Raw genomic sequence first — 19,044 nt, forward strand, 5'->3', positions numbered from 1 at the left:
TCCAGTAGGCGCTGTTGCTGTTGTAGACTTTAAGGGTAGAAAAGAAGAAGAAGCTAAACCTGGCAACATGGCGACTCCCATGCACAGAATAATTGCGAGGAGACAAGCGTAAGTATATCCTGTATATTTGGAAGCAACAGTTAAATTATTGTACAGTTTGTGAGCTGAGCTTTCTGTTTTTTTAACACCAACAAAATTTAGGTCGTTAGACGCCATCTTACACGTAGAAAGTCAATACTGACTACAGCAGAGAAAACGGGGAGCGCAGATCCTTCGCTGCTTCTGTTTACAAGATCATTTTTTATTTTCCGTTGGTCTTTTATTTGTGTTGAGGTGCTTATTTAATCTTATAGGTCAGATGTGGAAGTTGTATCGGGAGTAGCATGTAGTAACTGTGGCAAAGAAATATTTTTCATGGAATTTTATTTTATAGCTATACCAAACCATTACATTAATGTGAAAAAACTTATTTAAAACATGAAGATCTACAGACTTCATTCATCTTTCCAATATCAGTCAGTCAATCAGGCAAAAAAAAAAAATAAAATAAAATCATAAATGATACAGCTTATACTAAAAGGCCACTGATTCAAATAAGATTATGCACATAGGAAAAGGATGCAAGATTTTATTATGAATTTAGCCATGTTTGCTCTTGGATAAAAAACTGTTTCTAAAACATAAATAAATGTTTCTATAAAAATAAAAAAATATATTAAAACATTTCATAAAAATTACTAATTTAAATTAAAATAATGCACATGTTCTAGTCACCTACTGTCTTATTTAAAGAATATTTGTCTTTTTTTCTCTCTGTGTACAGGGAGGCAAACAAACAACATGTGCGATGCCAGAAGTGCTTGGAGATGGGACACTGGACATATGAGTGCACCGGGAAACGAAAATATTTGCACAGACCATCAAGAACAGTTGAGATGAAGAAGAAGCTGAAGGAAAATGAAAACAAACCTCTCAGCATCACAGGGTAAGGTCTTCATCCCTTTATGCTAGGAGATATTCTTCCTTTGTGCATCCACTTGTGCACTAAAAGCCTGACTGTAGAACTTTGCAGTGATCATTCTATGTAATAATTCAATAAAAGTATATAATACCCAGCAAATGTCGGAGTTTATTTTAGACCAGTGTAAGCTTTTAATATTTGGATTTGATTGCCATTTATTGATCTGTTTCAATTCCAATTCAAATGTTTTATAAAATGATACAGGCGCACACAAATATATTTTAATGCATTCCTTGTCATTGGCATTTTCCTGTTAGCAGACCAGGAGGAGAAAGCTCCATTGAAAAGAAAATCAAAAAGAAGTAAGTTTATTTTTTCTTTATTTTAACTTAATTAAATTTAAGCCTATTAGGTGTTTGAAAAAGTATATGTACTCATGGATTTCATTTTTATTTATTTCCTTAAATAATTTATCTAACAGACAAACATAAAGTAAATGCAGACACCTCAATTTGCATGTAAAAGAAATACCTCAAGTCCAAATGGTCAGGTCTAAACAAGAGGAAGGAGTAAAATTTTAATTTTTTTTTTTTTTTTTTTATGGTGAAATATTTTAGTGGCACTTGTCATTTATGTACATTAATCATACAGGAAGTGAGCAGAGAAAGAAGGGAGAAGACATGCATCAAAGGTTTAAAGGTCAGGGATTGAACTTCAGGACTGCTGTGTAGAGCACTAAAGCCTTTGTATATAGAGAAACACACTGCACCAATATACATCAGTGATGTCTCATTTGTAATTAATGCTTCATCTTTCTGTGATTAAAAAATGTGAATGCTCATGTTCATCAGCTGACAGGATAATTTGAGCAAGTAATGTAAAAATCTTAAATCAAATTTAAAATTTACACTTGCTTTATTGTATTGAAACATATACTCTTGCTTCTAACCTTAAATTGAAATCAAATCAACTGTTTAAAAAATTATGACTCAACAGCGCACTCTAGTGGAGAATTGTAATAATGGCAATGCTTTAAAGTTTTGGTCTGTAGGAATCTTGATTGTGATTTATGTTCCTGCTTTCAGGAATACCAATAGAAGAAGTCATTCATGCTGTGTTTGTTTGCAATCTTGCTATTTAATACATGTTGATGGATGAAGCAAACCATTTTTAAGGGTTTACATTAATTCTATGTTCTGTTTTTTTTTTTTTTTCCTTTAGCTCATTTAGACCTAATTGCGAATTAGTTGAAAATTGTTATGTTATTTTTGTTTATTTAGAAGCAGAACAATTACACTGGGCTAGTTAGATTAAACATGCTGTAATTTCCTCTTCAACATTTGTGTGTTCTGTATTTTGAACATGTTATGCCTCATGCAGACCTACAGCCCAAAACAACTGCTTAAAAAGATCTACTCAACATTTTCAGAATATCACACTGTTCAACATTTTTAAATGCAGAGCAAATACCGCTTTCTTTACTTTTTGATTATGTCTTTGAAAGTTTTACCTCAGTGATCTATTTTGTTTTTTCTTTGCTCTTGCTGTTTGTTCATTGTGTCTCCAAACACAAGAGTCATAACATGTAGTTTGAGAAAGCTGTAAAATAATTTTCTTATATGGTTGCTGGAAAGAAGCAACACATTTCTGTGTAGGACGGTTGGTCCAGCTTTTATTTCTCTGACATAGACTGTTGTTGGCAATCTGTTCATCATCAAAACACGCATCTGACCATCAAAATGGCTGAAATAAGTCATAGTTGCATATTAGATTATTTACTAAAGACAAAATGTTTATAACTGTTTTTGTTTTATATTTTTAAAGTGATTGTAGAGTACTTTTTGTCAACTACAAATTTGTAAGAACAACTGTAACATTTAGAAAGGTTAAACTTTTTCACCGCTGTCCAGCTCTTTTTAATTTAATACGAGAGTGATAAGAGTCCATGGAACATTCCGGTGAATGTAACAGGTACAGTTACATTTCCTTCTCACTCTGCACTCTACTTCTTGCTCTCAGGGCAAAAGACTTGAGCAACGACAGCAGCAACGACTCAGACGACTCGTCCAGTGACTCATCAGACAGCAGCGACTCCTCCAGCTCCTCTTCAGACAGCGACAGCTCTTCCTCATCTTCTTCCTCCTCCTCCTCATCGCCTTCATCAGAGAGCTCAGACTCGGAAAGCAGCAGCGATTCAGATGAGGGACCTCCAAAAAAGAAGAAAAAGAAGAAATAAACATGTTGGGAATTAAGGAGAAATTTCTTGACAATACTCGGTGTTTCAAATAAATTTTCTTTTTCTAAAAGCAAACCACAGCTGGTTGAAAATTACAGCGGTGTGCTAAGGAGGGTGGGCTAGTCTTGAGCTTTGTTTCCCCTTGAGTTTTAAACGCTTTTCTGCTGTTACTTCTGCAGCTGAGACATTTTCTAATGTTTGTATTTCTAGCAAGAAAATAAACTTTAAAACCTGTCAAGAGGAACACACAATTATTCGAGTTCATTTTTTTTTTTTTTTGTACTTAGTGTTTCCAGATGAGCAGGTTCTGTACAACCTGTCAACCTGTTTGAATAAACTTTAAGATTATAGTGTACGCTGAACAAAATAAATATTCCTACTGTAAAAATATTTTTTTTCTTACTAATAATTAAACTTGGCTTATTGTTTTTGCTTACAAAAGGTGTCTTGCAAAAGTATTCCTACCCCTGTAACCTTCTCAATTTTTTTCACATTATAACCACAAATGTCAACAAATTGTATCAGGTTTCTCTATCAAAATGCAGTCTGTAACTGTGAACGGGAGGGAAAATAACCTGATTTATTATAAATAACCTGAAAATAGAAAATGGCTTATGGCCCTTTATCAAGTCCAAATACTCCAGAGATCTAAAGTAAGATTTTTAATTAAGAAAAAATGATAGCATTGACAATAATCATGCTCTGCTTTGTATTATTCTATCTTAGAAAATTTCTACCAAATCAATGGAAGGTTGTGATTATGACCAGGCAAATTGTGAAAAGGTTCAAAGAATATAGCATGGACCTGTAATTGACAGCTCTTTTTTATGTTAAAACATTTTCTTCCAACTGAAGCAAAAAGCCCTTTGGGTATGTAATTGAAGCATAGAAATATATTCTCTTTTTGTCTTGATTTGGTCTGGTCACAAGCAATGTCTCATGTTGCAGGCAAATCTTTAAAGTGTGTTTGGTGTGGAGGAGGTCAGCCTTTGAGGCTATAGAATCATTTTGGGGCCAAGAGGTCAACGGCAGTGAATGACCTCCAGTGAACTGGTCCTCTATTCAGAGCTGAGACACCCCTTAGCAAAGTACAAAACCTTTTGGTTGTTCTCCACCTTGGGGGGATGTTCACTGATTAAAAGATAAAACTCTCATGTGAATGGTTATTTTTATATTAACTCAAATCTGATTTGAATAAAAGCAAAAACTACTGATTTGAGTGTAGTTTTTTTTTCTTGTCATCAAAATATATTTCTTACGTAATCAGAGGAAGTGATATTAACAGGTTTGTGAAAAATATTCATAGGTATTACTTTACTGCTTTCAAAGACTTCAGAATTACCCACAAAGCTAAATAGACTCATCAGGTTCTTGCAAAATCAACATCCATATTGCATAACTATATGCAAAACGGAATGATGCATATAGAAGCGCATTTGTATTTATTTATTTATTTATCCTTTCATTTATTTCACAAAAGTACGTAACAATCGGAATAGGTCATTCACCTTTATGGTTAAATAACAAGCTCTCAAATGACCAGCAGGGAACAATGAGACGTGCGTGATTCCCTTCTGTACGTCAAAACATGGGCAACCTTTACGTCACTAAAATGCTGCGTTCAAGTGCAAGTGGAATTATCCCAAGTTGCTGGCCTCGAACTCAGTGTAAACAAAACAGGTTTATTTGATTCTCTCAATTAGATAAAGTAATTTTTACTCAATGTAGCCATTGAACACAGTGTTATGCATAAAAACAGGGAAAACGTGCAACGATTTATTCAAATGCGCAGAAATAATTGTAAATAAAAGAAAACAAATTTCAAGGAAACATCTACTGCATAATCCTTAGACATTAAAACCGTTATTTGGAAATACTTTTTAAAATTAATTTAGCAGCGTTTTCACATGTACGATTTTATAGCTTATATACCTTATGTCATATTTTGACAATTTCTCTTATTTCTTGATTTCATCCCTTTTAAATACTTTTTGTCTGCTGAAGATTGGGTTTATTTATTTTTTAATTCTTATTTTGCCCTTCAGGTGCCTGTGTTTCTCATTCTTTTATTTAAATAACAACGGTGTTTAAGCTGTTCAGTATTTTTTCAAAGGATGGTTGTGTTTGACATATTTCTGACGGATAGTGAATGCAACACTGGCTGCTGCCATCCACTCCTGTCTGTTGTACCTGCTTGGCTGCTTAACTTAGCTATCAGTCACTTTTATTTAGATATAAGAATATGAACGACAGAAAAAATGATCCCGTTTTGCTTCTCATTTGGCGTGCAGTTGCGGTTTGAGAAAACCATGGGAACCGTCCGTTCGGTTTCAGTAATTTAGCTGTTTAGCTGAGTCCATTTTGCGTCTAACTGGAAGTGGAAAAAGACAAAGAGAAAAGAGCTTTCCAACAGCTAGAATGGTTTGGGCCTAAAAAGAAGACGAGAGGTAAGAATAGTCACTGTCGGGAAAGGTATCGTTTCTCAAATGACCCTGCTATGTAATTTTGTTACGTTTGAAGTGATTGTTATCTTCAATTTCCGTAAAAAATAAAATGCTTTAAACAGGCTAGCCGCTAGCTTAGCACCTAAACGCCGTTAGCTAGCAAACGTTCTGCTTAAAGACGCAGGTAGTCCTGCGGGTTAGCCTCTTTTTAAACCTAAATTAGGTTAGAAATTGGGTCTTTTTTTACTTCTGTTCATGGGAAACTTTCTTTATTTTACAGCTAAAGTGTAGAGAGTACTTTTGTACGTGTTTTGGGGATTTCGTTGTGGCAAACTGAGTCAAACATTAAGGTGGAAGCTATGTTGTTTTTGTTTCTATAATGTAAGTCTAAAAGCCTCACATTTATGTTTTCTGCATTACAATTGCCTTTTATTACTTGGGAAAATAAATATACACTTTGAGGTAAAGTCACATTGTTAACAGTTAAGCTCAGAATCCGCTGTTGATATATGTATAATGTACAAGATTATGTAAGAGCCCCACTCTGGATACTCCCAAAGTCGGTAAGAGGAATTTGCAAGTTTATTTTACATACATTTGTTTTGTTTCTCCAGTTCTATGTGCAGCCAATTAAAATTCATACTGATGCAAAAGTATAATTTGTTTTTGGAAGGAAAGCTGACTTCAGTTTCTAGGAAGCCTTTTTAAGCGATGCACTGGGGGAAGGGCCAGAGCATGCACTACAAGTCTGAAGTTCCCTTTTGTCAGTTAAATACATAAGTCAGTAACTTGATGCAGTCATCAGAGTTTCCTTAGACAAAGCAACCTCTGTCATCTGGCTACAGTTGTCTTAATCAATCACCCAAAGATTGAAATCAGCCAATTCTTTTGAATGTTTTGAATGGATTTTGTTAATTCCACTGCAAATCGGTATTCACTGAGAAAAGCGTCTCCAGATTTGAGATTATGTAATCAGCTGAGTTTCACTGTAATATAATGTAATTATAGTTGAATTAGACTTTGTGTCTCTAAATAACTGGATTACATTGGCATAAATTTGATTTGTGTAATTATATATTTCTGAATAATTGGATACAAATTTGACTTGTAAAATACTTTAAGATGTAAAGTTTTGAAATGACATGTTAATAGAAAAGGTGATGTAGATGTTTAAAACAAGCATAATTGACTTCAACACAACAATTTATAGGAAGATATTAAAAAGAACAGGTGTGCCACATGAGCAAAAGTTCCTTACCTGTTGATTTTGGTTGACACCTCCCTGGTTGGGTCATTTTAAGGTCAGGGACTGTTATGGCAGGTAGATTTGAACCCTCACAGATTTAATCAAGACAGAGCTTAGACATAAGCCGTTTGGATGATAAACAGTCCCGTGTTGAAGTCTGGTGCCTTATTAAGTGGATTAAACATTACCCTATTCAGAAATTTGACTAGTTAAAATAAGAATAATCAACCAGAGATTAAAATTGGCCATTTTTTTTCATTTGATCTAATCTGTAATTTGTAGGTCAAGAACTAAAAAAAAAAAATCTGAACTTAAAAAATAGTCATTTAAGGGGCACATGCTTGAAAGGGATTTTTTTTTCCACTTCTAGATTTAAAACTACTACCTGTATCAAAAAATATTGAGCACATTTACTATTTTACACATTAAAGTTCTCAAAATCAGCAGGTGAGCTCTTTGGTGGAGTGAAATTAAATCTGTATGATCAGTTTTTCTCTAAATCCATTTTATTCCACCTGAAATCATTATATTCCCAGTTTATGATGGTAGAAATGTACCTTGTCAATGTTCAAACGTCCTATTATTGCATGTTTGTACAAAGGCAAAAATTAGCAACAGTTCTCCTTTCACTTTTATGTTTTTCAACACCATGATTTGGCAAAGAAAGTTATCTAGGGTTAATGGCATTTTATCACACTTATTGAGCAGCAACATGCTCTTGCCAAACTTTGAAGGTTTGCTTTGTTTTATACTACTGGAAAACAAAATTGAAGTTCTTTGACTGATTAATTGAGCCATGTTAAGATATTTCTAAATGAGGTCTTTGACAAATTTGTCAAAAATATTTAACATATACTTTAAAGTCAGATAAGCTGTTGATTAAAAATAGCCAATTGTGTAACAGAGGTTAGTTTTCCATGCAGTTCTCTGAAGCCTGGGTATAACAGTTTGTATTTGCTTGCACTGAAGACAAATGCAAAAGCAAAGTAAGATTAATGCCAGATGTTAACTTCACCAGATGATTTGAATGATACTAACAAAAACAAGCAGCTAAAGCAAACAACACATTAGTAATGTGTAACTGTGCTCCCTGTGACACGGCTCGCACTGAATTCGCATCCTGTTTAAATTTTGCCTGGGGGCTTCTGTCAAGCTGTTTCCCTTGTTGCCACGGCAAAGGGCACATGCTCTGTGAAGATGTTTCAGTGATTTGTTCGTCCAGTCCAGACGGCGCACAGAGTGTGTGTTTTCTTTGGCTTTGAAACAGTTGGTGTACACTACAATGCAGTTTTCCTGACTGAAGGTTTTGGAAATAAGAGATGCTCGGTTCAGGCCAGATTTCTAAAAGACAGGATAGATTACCTTTTTGTTAAAAGTTGGATTCAGTTTAGAGGTTAAAATCATATTGTTTTCATAATGCAAAGACAGCTGATACTTCTGAGCATCGGCTGTCAGAATTTAATTAAATGTTGGTAAGGTTATGTATTTAGGTCTATAATCAAATAATATTTCTTTAGCTTGACAGGGGTAAGTTGCTTGAGTTGCTCTCGCAGAGTCTGCCAACTCAATTAGTCCAAATCTTATCAGCATCAGTAGCTGTATTTTTTTTTCAGTCTCTCAGAGCTCTTGCTCACACAGCAGAAAAATCTGCAGCTCTCTGTGTCCTGACCTCGTGCATCTGTTCTTCTGCTTTTGTTCTGTAGGATGAGAGTTTAGCTCTCATGTGGCTACGCAGTGCTGTGAAGGTGAAACTCATTAAGGCCGTTCTGCTTTCTGTGATCTGGCGCAGACATGGACTGTGAAATACTTTGTTCTTGCCTCAAAAATATTACAATACCAGCCTTTGTGTTGTGTTTGGGGGAGTCAGATGTCTCATAAACACTAATGGAATTCATTGAGCACAATGTCCTTTGTAAGCAGGTTAAGTGCTTTGCGGGAAATAGAAGAAAAAAAAAGATGGATCAGTGTAACAAACTGTAAAAGTGTCAGAGTAGGATGTTCTACAAAGAGTCGTTTGCCTGAAATGATCAAATGCATGGATACAATTTATGTGTGCTATGTTGCTATTTTGCAAAGTTATATATTTAAATTTTGGGGTTTAATTTTCGTCATTCTTTCTGCAGAATGACATGATTAGGCACAGACGAGTACCCTGTTGTTACTGAGGAAAAGAAAGTGCCGTATTCTCAGTAACAAAGTTCTCCTGTGATAATGAAGTCCATTTAACACGGTCAGAATGTCTTAATAAGCAATTAAGTAAACGCACAAGAGTTATCTAAAGGCTACTTTAAGCTGCTCCTAAACAGGTGTTGCCTTCAAAACAAAATAAAAACAAAACTGTGTAAGTAGAAAATACAATTTCTCAACAAGCCAAAAAACAAAAACATTATTTAAAGACTTGTATTGCTAAAGTGGGACAAACAAAATAATTAAAAAAAAGTTGCTTTGCTGTCAAATGTAACATTGGTTTTTGCAGACCTCATTGTGTTGAGCTTAAAATTCCTCTTTTTGCTGTTTTAAACAGAGTTTCCACTGTTGGTTACAAAATATTATCAACAAATGCTTTGTTAACGTATGGCAGTGCTGTTCCTGTTTTGATATTGCAGCTTCTCTATTAACATTGTATTTTGGCAGATTTCTAGTTGGACAGATCGTGATGAATTTTTCAACAGTCTTTCTCACAATTTTAATAAAGACAACAAAATATTGTGACTTAGAATTATACGTCCATTGCCAGTCTTAAAGGTTTATATTGTTTCCATAAGTAGTTTAATAAAGTCTCCATATATTAGAAAACTGTAGTTGTAGCAGTAATGTTTGGTATTTGTAGTTAGGAGTACTAACTATAGATGGTGACACTTGTTTTCATGTGTAATCCCTGTAAATTATTGATTTAACTGAGATTTTGTTTTCTAACCCAGCACTCTGACATTCAGAAGCGGAACTCAGATCAGCCATCTTCGTATTTGCTCTGAATGAAGTGCAGACATGTAGCAACACGTGGAAAATACAGATTTATTTTCATTTGCTTGTCAGATCTTCTCTGACTTCAGTTTAAAATGCCTTTCAGATACTGAAAATTACTAACTTTGAGTCCTCTGTAGTCCTTTCTCAGCATGTTTTGTGGTCAGCATGACAATATAATAGTATAATTTCCTTAAAACTGCTGTTTTCACACCTGTTCAATCCAAACATGGTGTTTTGAATTCCTATTTTCTTGGAGCAAGATGAATCTTGGAATTTCTTTTAAAAACTGACCAAACTTAATCAAGGGTTCGGACAAATGTTGAAAAGTTTCTGAAAAGTAGATTGGTTTGAATGACGCATTCTTTCAGCAAGGTAACAGGAAGATGTGTGTCATGTTCCAGTTGCAGTTTGGCAGAAAGTACCCAGAACAGTGTGTTACCTGTGTTGGAGCTCAGAGTTGGAACATTGGCTGATTGAGATGGGCTAAAAGCAAACATAATCCAGGGTAATATCAAAGTTCACTTTTCTTGAGCTATGTTCAGTTCAAATGCCAAAGCAAGTATTGAAATTATTGTTAGGAATTTTGTAAACCCTGGCTATTATTGGTCACAAACTATGAGTTAAAGGTAGCTGTAGTTTATCTGGAAACGAACAGACTTAAATTTGCAACTGAGATTTTATCATGAAAACCATTATTTCAGGACAGTTTCTCATTTTTTGTACTTTGCTTTGATTATAACAGCAGCCCTCAGGATTCCTCCCTAAACAGCTGCTTACAGAGGAAAGGTTCAGCTGAATTGATGCTCTCTCTGGAATTCCTGCCGTCAGCAGGTTCACTTCAAAAGCACCGGGGTAGGGGGCGGCTCTCACCCCCGTCTGCACCCATTTCTTCCCCGTACTTTTCAACTGAGGTGCATTGGATGTTTTTTTTTTTGATAGCTATATCAACATAGCTGTGAAAACATTTATTTTTCCTTTTTTCTTTAACAACCTGTAAAACTTTGAGTGATGCAGTTCAGCCTTGTAAACATTTATTATGCTTTTAATAAATATTCATGTGCACTCTGTTTCAGAGATACTTGTAACTTGTGCAAGACATCATTCAATGTGTTACACCACAGTATTTCTGGAGTCAGCTTTTTTCATTCTGTAAAACATACCAGAGATGGATTGGATCTGCTGGGGATAAAAAGCTTTCTTTAAGTATGAGGTTAATGAGCATTGTTTTGTGAGGAAATCTTACTTTCAAGAGTGGAATACTGTGCAACCTGAGCAATTGTTCCTTGTTGTAATAGGATCTTCTTAGCTGGGCTTTTGTTGCTTTTAGTAACAAAAGATTTGCATATTGCTGGGATCAATGAGGACAGATGATTTGAATTGGTACCTTCAGTGATAAGTAGAAATTTGGATGTGCTTTACTTGAGGGGATTATTTGTTTTGAATAGTGTGCTGATAAATTGATGCCGATGTGCTTAATTTTGGGTAAAGGGCAATCAGCCCGTACTTACATTTAAAACCAGTCTTATCCACTGATTTTATATATGTCTGCAAAGCTCTGACTTTTTTGCTCTGACTTGTCGGAGGGCTGACCGATGGATCCCCCACCAGGTCATGTCTGCATGTGTGCGGTTAACAATGGTCACCTCTCTGTTGCCAATCCATCATCTTTGTCTCTATATTTAACAACTTTTGAGACAAAGCAAATTGGCATCGGCCAAAATTGGAATCGGCAGATCAAGCTCTTTATAGGTCTGTGCCTGGCCAAAACTCTACAATCAGTGCACCCCTAGTTTTGAAGAAGACTTGTAGTGCGTTAGGTAGGATTGTTACAACTTTTGTGAATCCTGTGTTTATTGGCCTGTCATGATTCATTATTTCTCTTAGTCTTATTAAGCAATACTAATGAGTGATGGGGCTTTCCAGTGTGTTGGCAGAAATGATGACATTCAGATATCACCAGAGAGGAAATCCTGAGGGCTCAACAATTTCATCCAAACCTCCAATACAGCAGTGATATTCCTTCATCTGGTCTTTATTCCAAACTGTGGGATTTCTTGTAGGTTTCAAGAACCTGTACATACTGCAGGTGGTAGTTTTTAAATGAGACTACTCCAATTCTGACTCACCATGTTGAAACAGGTTATAACAAGCCATTGATATTTGCCATCTTTAATCAGTCAGCCACCAGCTGATATTTTCAGAAATCCTAACAGACTCCAAACATGGTTGTTCTTGCCAAGTTGCAGGAGTTTTACTGAGGATTAGCTTTTGATTGGTTAATAACAGCTTGTTACTATAACAAAAATGTTTCACATTGATCTGCAAATCAAGTACTGAAAAATCTTTTCCCCCCATTCCATAAGTAAAAGCTCTGATCATTTTAAATTTTTACTGCTGGTACTTTGATGGGCTCATTTTGAGTTTCTCCTACTTCATTTTCTACTGGACTTAAAAGTACTAACTTGATCAAATAACTTTTTGTGCTGTGGTCTTTAGAGAAAAAATATTAATCGCAATTGGAAGGTCATAACCCAAAGAAAATAATTGGTAATCATTATAGGCTGGGAAAAGCTGATCACCCTTAAAACATGAATAACTTGTTACTCTTACTGTCTTACTTAAAGGCTTTAGAAAATCACAAAATGCCCCTCACAGAGGATTTTTCTTAAAACCAACTTGTATGTAGATAACTCAAGATTAAGTAGTTTTATAGTTTCACAACATGTACTCGATGGAAACTCTTGCAATATGCGGTGATGCCACATGTGCCCGCTTGTTTCATCAGCGTGCGTAGCTGATGAAAATGTGTCATGTTGGTTAGTGAGCAGCAGCAGGGTAGAAACCTGTGCACTGTCTCTTTAACAGACTCCATGGGTGCTTTGCCTTGTGCCTGGGGCAGAGTGGGGAGGAGGGAGGGAGTTTGTAGACTGAAAGATGGATTCTGATTGGCTGTTCAGTGACATCACGCAGACAGAGGGCTTGTGGTGTAAAATAACATCTCCTTTTATGGGAGGAGGTGGACAGTGCCACTCTCTGAGAGAGGTGAGATTTATTTCTCTCTTATTGATCCCATTTCGCTCTTTTTGAAATATTATTTATTGTCAGACTTGTATTGTTATGTTTTCATACTTTGATTTACTCTTCTTAATTTTTATTTTGTAATATGTATTTCACTCCAGCATATTTTCAACATTTTCTTTAATAACTTACTCACATTCAGTTAAAAACAGACTATTTAACATTTAATAACAGTTCATCCAGCATTCCTGATGTTGCATATTCCTAATTATCTGAATCTGTCCCCCATACAGTTAGTCATTTCCACTGTTTGTTTTAAGTGCTTTTTTTTATAAAGATTTAACTTCCTACTAAATTTTATATATCTACAATTAAAATGTCTGGACAAAGTGGCTCTAAAGTTAAATTCCTTGTTTGTGTGCACAAACTTTGCCAATAAAGCTGATTCTGATTATTCCAAACAGCCTTCCACATACATTTGCACCCCCAGGCTCTATTCAGCTCTCCAGGTCTCCATTCATGCTTTAACAACAGAACGGAAACAAAAGCAGCCTCAGCCTCTAGACTTTACCTTGCATGTGACTCCCCCACTGTTTGCAGACTTGGTATCTACCCAGAGCAGGCAGTCCCCTCCCCTCTCTGAGTCAGATTTGTCTCCACTCCAAGGAAATGCACTGTACCTTCGAGTCTAGTAAAGAATCTGGAGTTGCAGTCTTACAGCTGGACGCTAAAAGATAACATTTACTGGAAAAGGGGCTTCAGAGGCGGCGGTCTGTGCTCAGGTCAAGGTTGAGAAGTTATGACGAGAGAACTTCTGAATCCCTAGGAGATCCTTTGAACCCTTCTTCTTCCAATGTTTCAGTGGTTGAGGCCATGGCCTCTCAGTCAGGGTAAGACACACAAGTTCTTGCTTAGTTGCTCTTTTTCTTCTTCTTCTTTTTTTATCTCGTGTCCATCGAGAATAAAATCCTCCAATGTTTTATGCCCAACTTGGATTTCTTTTCTCTGTTTGCTTGAGCTTGCATAATGACTGTGACATAGGCCCTGTCCTGTATTCATGGTGATCAGATAACCATCGGCTCTCCCTTTTTCTTGAATATAACACAAGGTCTGGGTGTTATGTTGTGAGTTGCAGAGAGACAGATGAGCTGATTAATTTAGGTACAACGTGACTGGAGTTCCTAACTCTGGAGACTTTGACCTTTTAAGTTTGGCAGACTATTGATTTCACTACAGTTACACATGGATAATAATAGTATTTAAACTTAACTGAGAGTTAGACAGCAACAAGAGCATTTTAGTAAACTTTGCAGCAGACTAGAAACGCTAACTTTTTTTGTTGGATTAGTGTAGAAGGGCTTGGACTTCAGATGTGGGCTTGGCCAAATATGCAAGTCAAAGTTGACCTGACTGTAACTTTAAGCAATTATGCGACATCAGAATTACCATCTGTTTGATATTGATGTTTCCAAAACAACCTAGACCTTATAAAGATATTTTGGGGGGACTTTGTAGGATTGAGGTAAATGGTGTCTAACATGCGATTCAAGTCATAGATTTTACATTTTGGAGGTTTATGACAAAATGGTAAGCTTGTATAGATTAACCTAACTGACAGGAACAGTTTTAATCTGTCAATTACTGTGAAAAGGTAAATTAAGAATGTGCCCGGTGTATTCTGAGGAATTATGAGTAAGACAGGAAACACACCTTCTACATTCATGTAGTGTTGACTGTAGCACATTAAATAGGTGTGCATTTTATTAATAAGCTCAACTTACCACTTTGGTTACCTTTGTACATAGTTGCTTTTGTATATTGTGGTCCGTTGGGTACAGTAGTTTTAATTTTAATAGGTTGAAAGTTGTAAAAAATTGTGTAGTGCAAACAAACACATCAGAAATGACCTTTCACTTACAAGAATTGTTTTGCTCCAGATCAGTTCAAAATGCCCCCTCTAACCTTTTATGTTTAGCAACAACATCCTCCAATCCTCAAAGTGGTTATGAGAGGTTTTTTGTTTGTTTGTTTTTTAAATGTTGAGGTTTCATCATGTCAAAATTACAGGCTTTTTTTCTGTAGGGCTCCAGGTTAATTCACCAATTCATGCTGTTTTGAAGCCACAAGTAGCACTTGGGTGCTGATCATTTAACTGCTTTAGTCTTGGGATACCTTTTGAAATATTGCACGTTTCGTAAGCCAACCTTATTAAAGCCACTAACTGGTGCTGTTTTCGCAGCATTTCATATCTACCATACTTTAGTTTTTACCTGGCAGGAAGACATTTTATATTTGCTTTGATAATCAATGATTTTATCAATGTTTTAATCAATGATTTTGTTACGTATTTTCTAGGCACATAGTGCCATTTTATAGCACAATCAAGTAGCTGCTACTTTGTGTTGTTATAAAAGTGCTGTATATATATAAAAAAACAACCTAAAAGAAATTTGACTTTGCAATTGTGTCTGTCTCTTTAAGAACCGTGTACTCTTTCTGACACTCCCCCTTCAGCACATAATGGCAACAGTGCTCCTCCATGATATCATTTACAACTGTTCTTAGGAGAAATGAGAAGCATTTTGTATGATATGCTCAACAGACACGCAGTTCCACCAGGCGTTTGCTAATTGATGCTGCCACTAGTCTGGTGGAGTTGAGTGGAGGAGGGGTAAGCTGGAGACTGAGGCTTCAAGGCAGACCTCTCAGTAAATAGGTGGCATTTTGTGAGCAAACGTGTAGGCAGCCTGAATGATTGCTGTCAGAGATGTTTTCAAACATGCATTAAAGAATCAGAGCAACCCTCCAGGTGTATTTTTGACAAGGGAATGACATTAGAACATGATATAAAGAGGTCCAAAACGTTGATTTTATATAATATCCCCTTTTAAAATGTAGCTAGTTAGAATAGCAGAATAGTTAATGACAATTTTTTATAGTGTCATGAACAAATACTTGTTTATGATGGAAAATAATCTGAAACGCTATCATTTAGGTACCTTGGTATCGTTGCCTTTTTGTAGATTGAAATGGTTTCTTCCCATCCCATCCACCATCAGTTTATTTCCATGTTGAATGGCAATTAAAGTGCTTAAATATCACATATCTGTTTTAATTATGCATTTTCTGAAAACTTAATATCACACCCTTTATCTGGTTCTGATCCCCATTTGGGCCAGTTGACTTTTATTCGTTTGACAACAGATCAATCCAGAATAAGTCTGGACTGCCTCCTGCTTATAGATCATTTTCATTTAATCCATAAAACCACGATACACCAAAAAGGTTTTGTTTTTTTATCATCTGTTGAATTTGCCAGAGGGAACGGACTCCAGTTTTTATGAGTTGAGGCTTAGTCTGTACAAAATGTCCCGAGACAAATGACTCCATCTTGTACCCCAAAAAGTCCGACATGAAGCGGCCAAAACTACAAAGTTTCAAAGTGGTGAAAGGGTGGAATGCTCTGCTTGCTTTGTCCTCGGAGCAAATGCTTGACTAAGCTTGAATCTATCCAAAATGTACACTTTGCTGCTCATTGTTGTTCAGCCCAAGTTTCATTAAAACTTATTTTTTCTCCACTGATGACTTCCCTCTTTTTCCACTATTTTTGTTTTCTGGTTTTGGAAAGGGCTCAAAACTAAAACCGACTGCTGCTTCATGCGTTTCTCCACGTCTCTGCTTCAGCTTGCTAAAACCAGTAACAGAGTCAGTTGAGCCTTGCGTGTGACGATTTCCTGTAGAGGTCTACCACAGTGCGACAGTCTCTCACCCCTGCTCACAAACATCAACAGATCAGGTCAGTTCGTGGTCTGAATGGACGCAAGCTTTGTTTACAAAAGATCCGGTTGCCGGGGGCCTTTGATTAACATTGTGGTAATGGCGGATCATTCACACATGCAAACCCACTCCCTGCTAACATCAACGAGCTCGTTTGCATTTTCAATCCCTGTCACTTTGGTACAGGAAAGACGCCGTAGCTCGGTATCAGTTTCTGTCTGAGCAGTCAAAAAGTATGGAGCATTATTTCTCCAATGCTTTTTCTTAAACCACAGGCAACATTTATAGCTTGAAAGACCCTCAAATGAAAGCTTGTTCCTGTGAGTTGTGAGGTAAAGGAGACCAAATAACTATCATTAAGCACAGTTTACTCAAATGTGGCTTTAGTAAATCATCCGCACAGTGAGCTGTTGTAGACACTCGATGTCTGAAGGTGGTAATCAGTGGTCGGGCCAGTTGTAGTAAGTTTGTCATCATGAAAACTATTTTGTTACTTTTTTGGTACTGTCCTAATTCATCGCTGTGCTGTAAATCAAGTGAAGTCCAGAAATGATGCATGTTGTACATGTTTACTGATTAAAACCAGGTTGAATTTAATAGTTATGGTTTCAGTCACTTTACTTTCTATGAATGTTTCTCATCTATGAGGGAATCTAATATGAATGTTAATGTGTATTTGGGAGTGACTGATGACGTGAAACACGTTTGTTTTAGAAATGTAGAACCTCTGAACAAGTGGTCTCCTTTAAACGTTATTCTGATTTGGTTTTAGTTGCTGGTTCTGATGACATTTCATCTACGACTCGTTTCCTACAGGAAGCTCGTGATTTCACATGGACACTTCCCCCAGTCTTGTATTTTAATGCTGAATTATGCGTCATGCGTTGTAATAGCACATGAATGAAGTGTGTTTAGTAATCTAGGAGGAGGCTGGGCGGTTGCTGTACAGTCACACTTCGTCAACAGGCGCAAAGTTATTGTTTTCACTGACGGATTTAGAGGCTGTTTGTTTAAAGTGGCAGGTAACAAGCTGAACTGAAATGAGCTTGTTCCCATTTTTAAAATTCTGCGGCTGCTTTCTGGTAAACATGGAGCACATAAGGGAAAATACTCATTGGCCCTATGTCAGATTGGAATTAAGGAATGCTTATGTTTTGTCTGAAAACATGTTTTAATCAAATTGATTATAATATAAGATGAGAGGTTTTTATGATCCCTCGGTATAATGCGGTTCCCCTTTCACGTTGTCCCTGCTTCGTGGATTTTTTTTTTTTTTTTGTGCAGTTTTTTTCACAGTGCATTGTGTTCTGCATCCTGATTGGCTAAACAGTCTCAGCGGTTATTCTCTGCCTGTGTGCCAATAACGTTATGGTATTTAAATATAAGTAATACAGATTGGCCATTAAGGAGATGGAAACTGAAACTTTGAATGCCTGCTGGAAAAAAGTGGCCAGAATCAGAGCAAATCCCGACCGGAGGCTCGGTTGATGAGATCCGTCGCTCTGCCGTAGATACAGCTGAATCTCGCATAGCAGCTTGGAGGAGACGCTTTAATGACATGACTCCGGATCACATTAAGGCCCGATTGATGAACACGCACATAAAAAAAACAAAACAGGTTTTGTTCTTTGGTTTCAATGTAGAGTATTTAATTATGCTGTGTAATAATTGTAAAAACTAAAGGTAACTACTTCGCGGATTTCACTTATCGCGGGTTATTTTTAGAAGGCAACCTCCGCGAAAACGAGGGATCACATTATGTAAATATAAACTGTTGTTTGCACTGTCATGCTGTAAAACTGGCTCTAATGTGGTGCATTATGTGTGTGTGCTCAATGAAAACATAAAAGCTACAGTAAAAGGAAACTGTTTGACACTTTGGTGGTTTTATATTTTGATTGTTTTTTTATGTTGCTTGTGTCTAAAAGTACAAACGGCAAATAAGGTTATTATTAGATTGCATGGTTCCTGAGGGTTGGAATGTTCAAGTTTTAAGAAAAAAAAAAAAAAACTAAATTATGGAACAAGTATGCGCCTAAATTTGGTTAGATGGCATTCCCAGATCCAGGATCCAATTTCAGACGTGGATGAACGTGGTCTAAGTAGTGACCTTCACTTGTTCTGATACAGCATTCTGTTTTAAAATGTCACTGGTGAAGCCAAAATCCATTTGGTTTGAACAACACACCTTTCTGCCTCTTGATTCTTTGTAGATCATATTGTTTATGTTTACTTTGCAAATAGTTTTGTCAAAATTCTCTCTGAGTACCACCAAAGGCAGCTGAAGTATGACGTTTGGTATTTGCACCAGGCCTTGAAAACCTGAATTTATTTTTTTTGCTTCTTAGTTGGATTAACATTGATGTCCAAATAGAAAACAAGGAGCAGAGAAGTA

General features: G+C 36.3%; 2 protein-coding genes across 6 annotated transcripts in view; both read left to right on the forward strand.

Annotated features, from left to right (window-relative positions):
* Positions 1-3,585, forward strand: zcchc10 (zinc finger, CCHC domain containing 10). Of its 3 annotated transcripts, none has more exons than XM_015034411.1 (4): positions 1-108; positions 824-985; positions 1,279-1,323; positions 2,981-3,585. In XM_015034411.1, the coding sequence occupies exons 1-4, from the start codon at positions 68-70 to the stop codon at positions 3,195-3,197; spliced, it is 465 nt and encodes a 154-aa protein (XP_014889897.1). In that variant the 5' UTR covers positions 1-67; the 3' UTR covers positions 3,198-3,585. The 3 variants fall into 3 exon arrangements, with proteins under 3 accessions (XP_014889897.1, XP_014889898.1, XP_014889899.1); XM_015034412.1 differs by having other exon boundaries at positions 1,282-1,323; XM_015034413.1 differs by lacking the exon at positions 1,279-1,323.
* A 1,756-nt stretch (positions 3,586-5,341) lies between these two features.
* The window catches only part of aff4 (AF4/FMR2 family, member 4), a 31,795-nt gene continuing 18,092 nt past the window's right edge, over positions 5,342-19,044 (forward strand). For 2 of the 3 annotated variants that reach the window (XM_015034414.1, XM_015034416.1), the window contains exon 1: positions 13,539-13,762. In XM_015034414.1, coding sequence (XP_014889900.1) covers positions 13,746-13,762 — 17 coding nt within the window. In that variant the 5' untranslated portion in view covers positions 13,539-13,745. Of the gene's footprint in view, positions 5,645-13,538; positions 13,763-19,044 lie in introns of those variants that run through there. The other variant, XM_015034415.1, reaches the window with a different exon arrangement.

This window comes from Poecilia latipinna, unplaced genomic scaffold (assembly GCF_001443285.1).
Source record: "Poecilia latipinna isolate Pla-1442-1.1 unplaced genomic scaffold, P_latipinna-1.0 Scaffold298, whole genome shotgun sequence".
NCBI lineage: Eukaryota > Metazoa > Chordata > Actinopteri > Cyprinodontiformes > Poeciliidae > Poecilia > Poecilia latipinna.

Coding starts and splice junctions, on each gene's coding strand:
- zcchc10 (XM_015034411.1), top strand. CDS start 68: ATGGCGACTCCCATGCACAGAATAATTGCGAGGAGACAAGC. Junction 109..823: donor ATAATTGCGAGGAGACAAGC/GTAAGTATATCC, acceptor CTCTGTGTACAG/GGAGGCAAACAAACAACATG. Junction 1,324..2,980: donor GAAAAGAAAATCAAAAAGAA/GTAAGTTTATTT, acceptor TCTTGCTCTCAG/GGCAAAAGACTTGAGCAACG.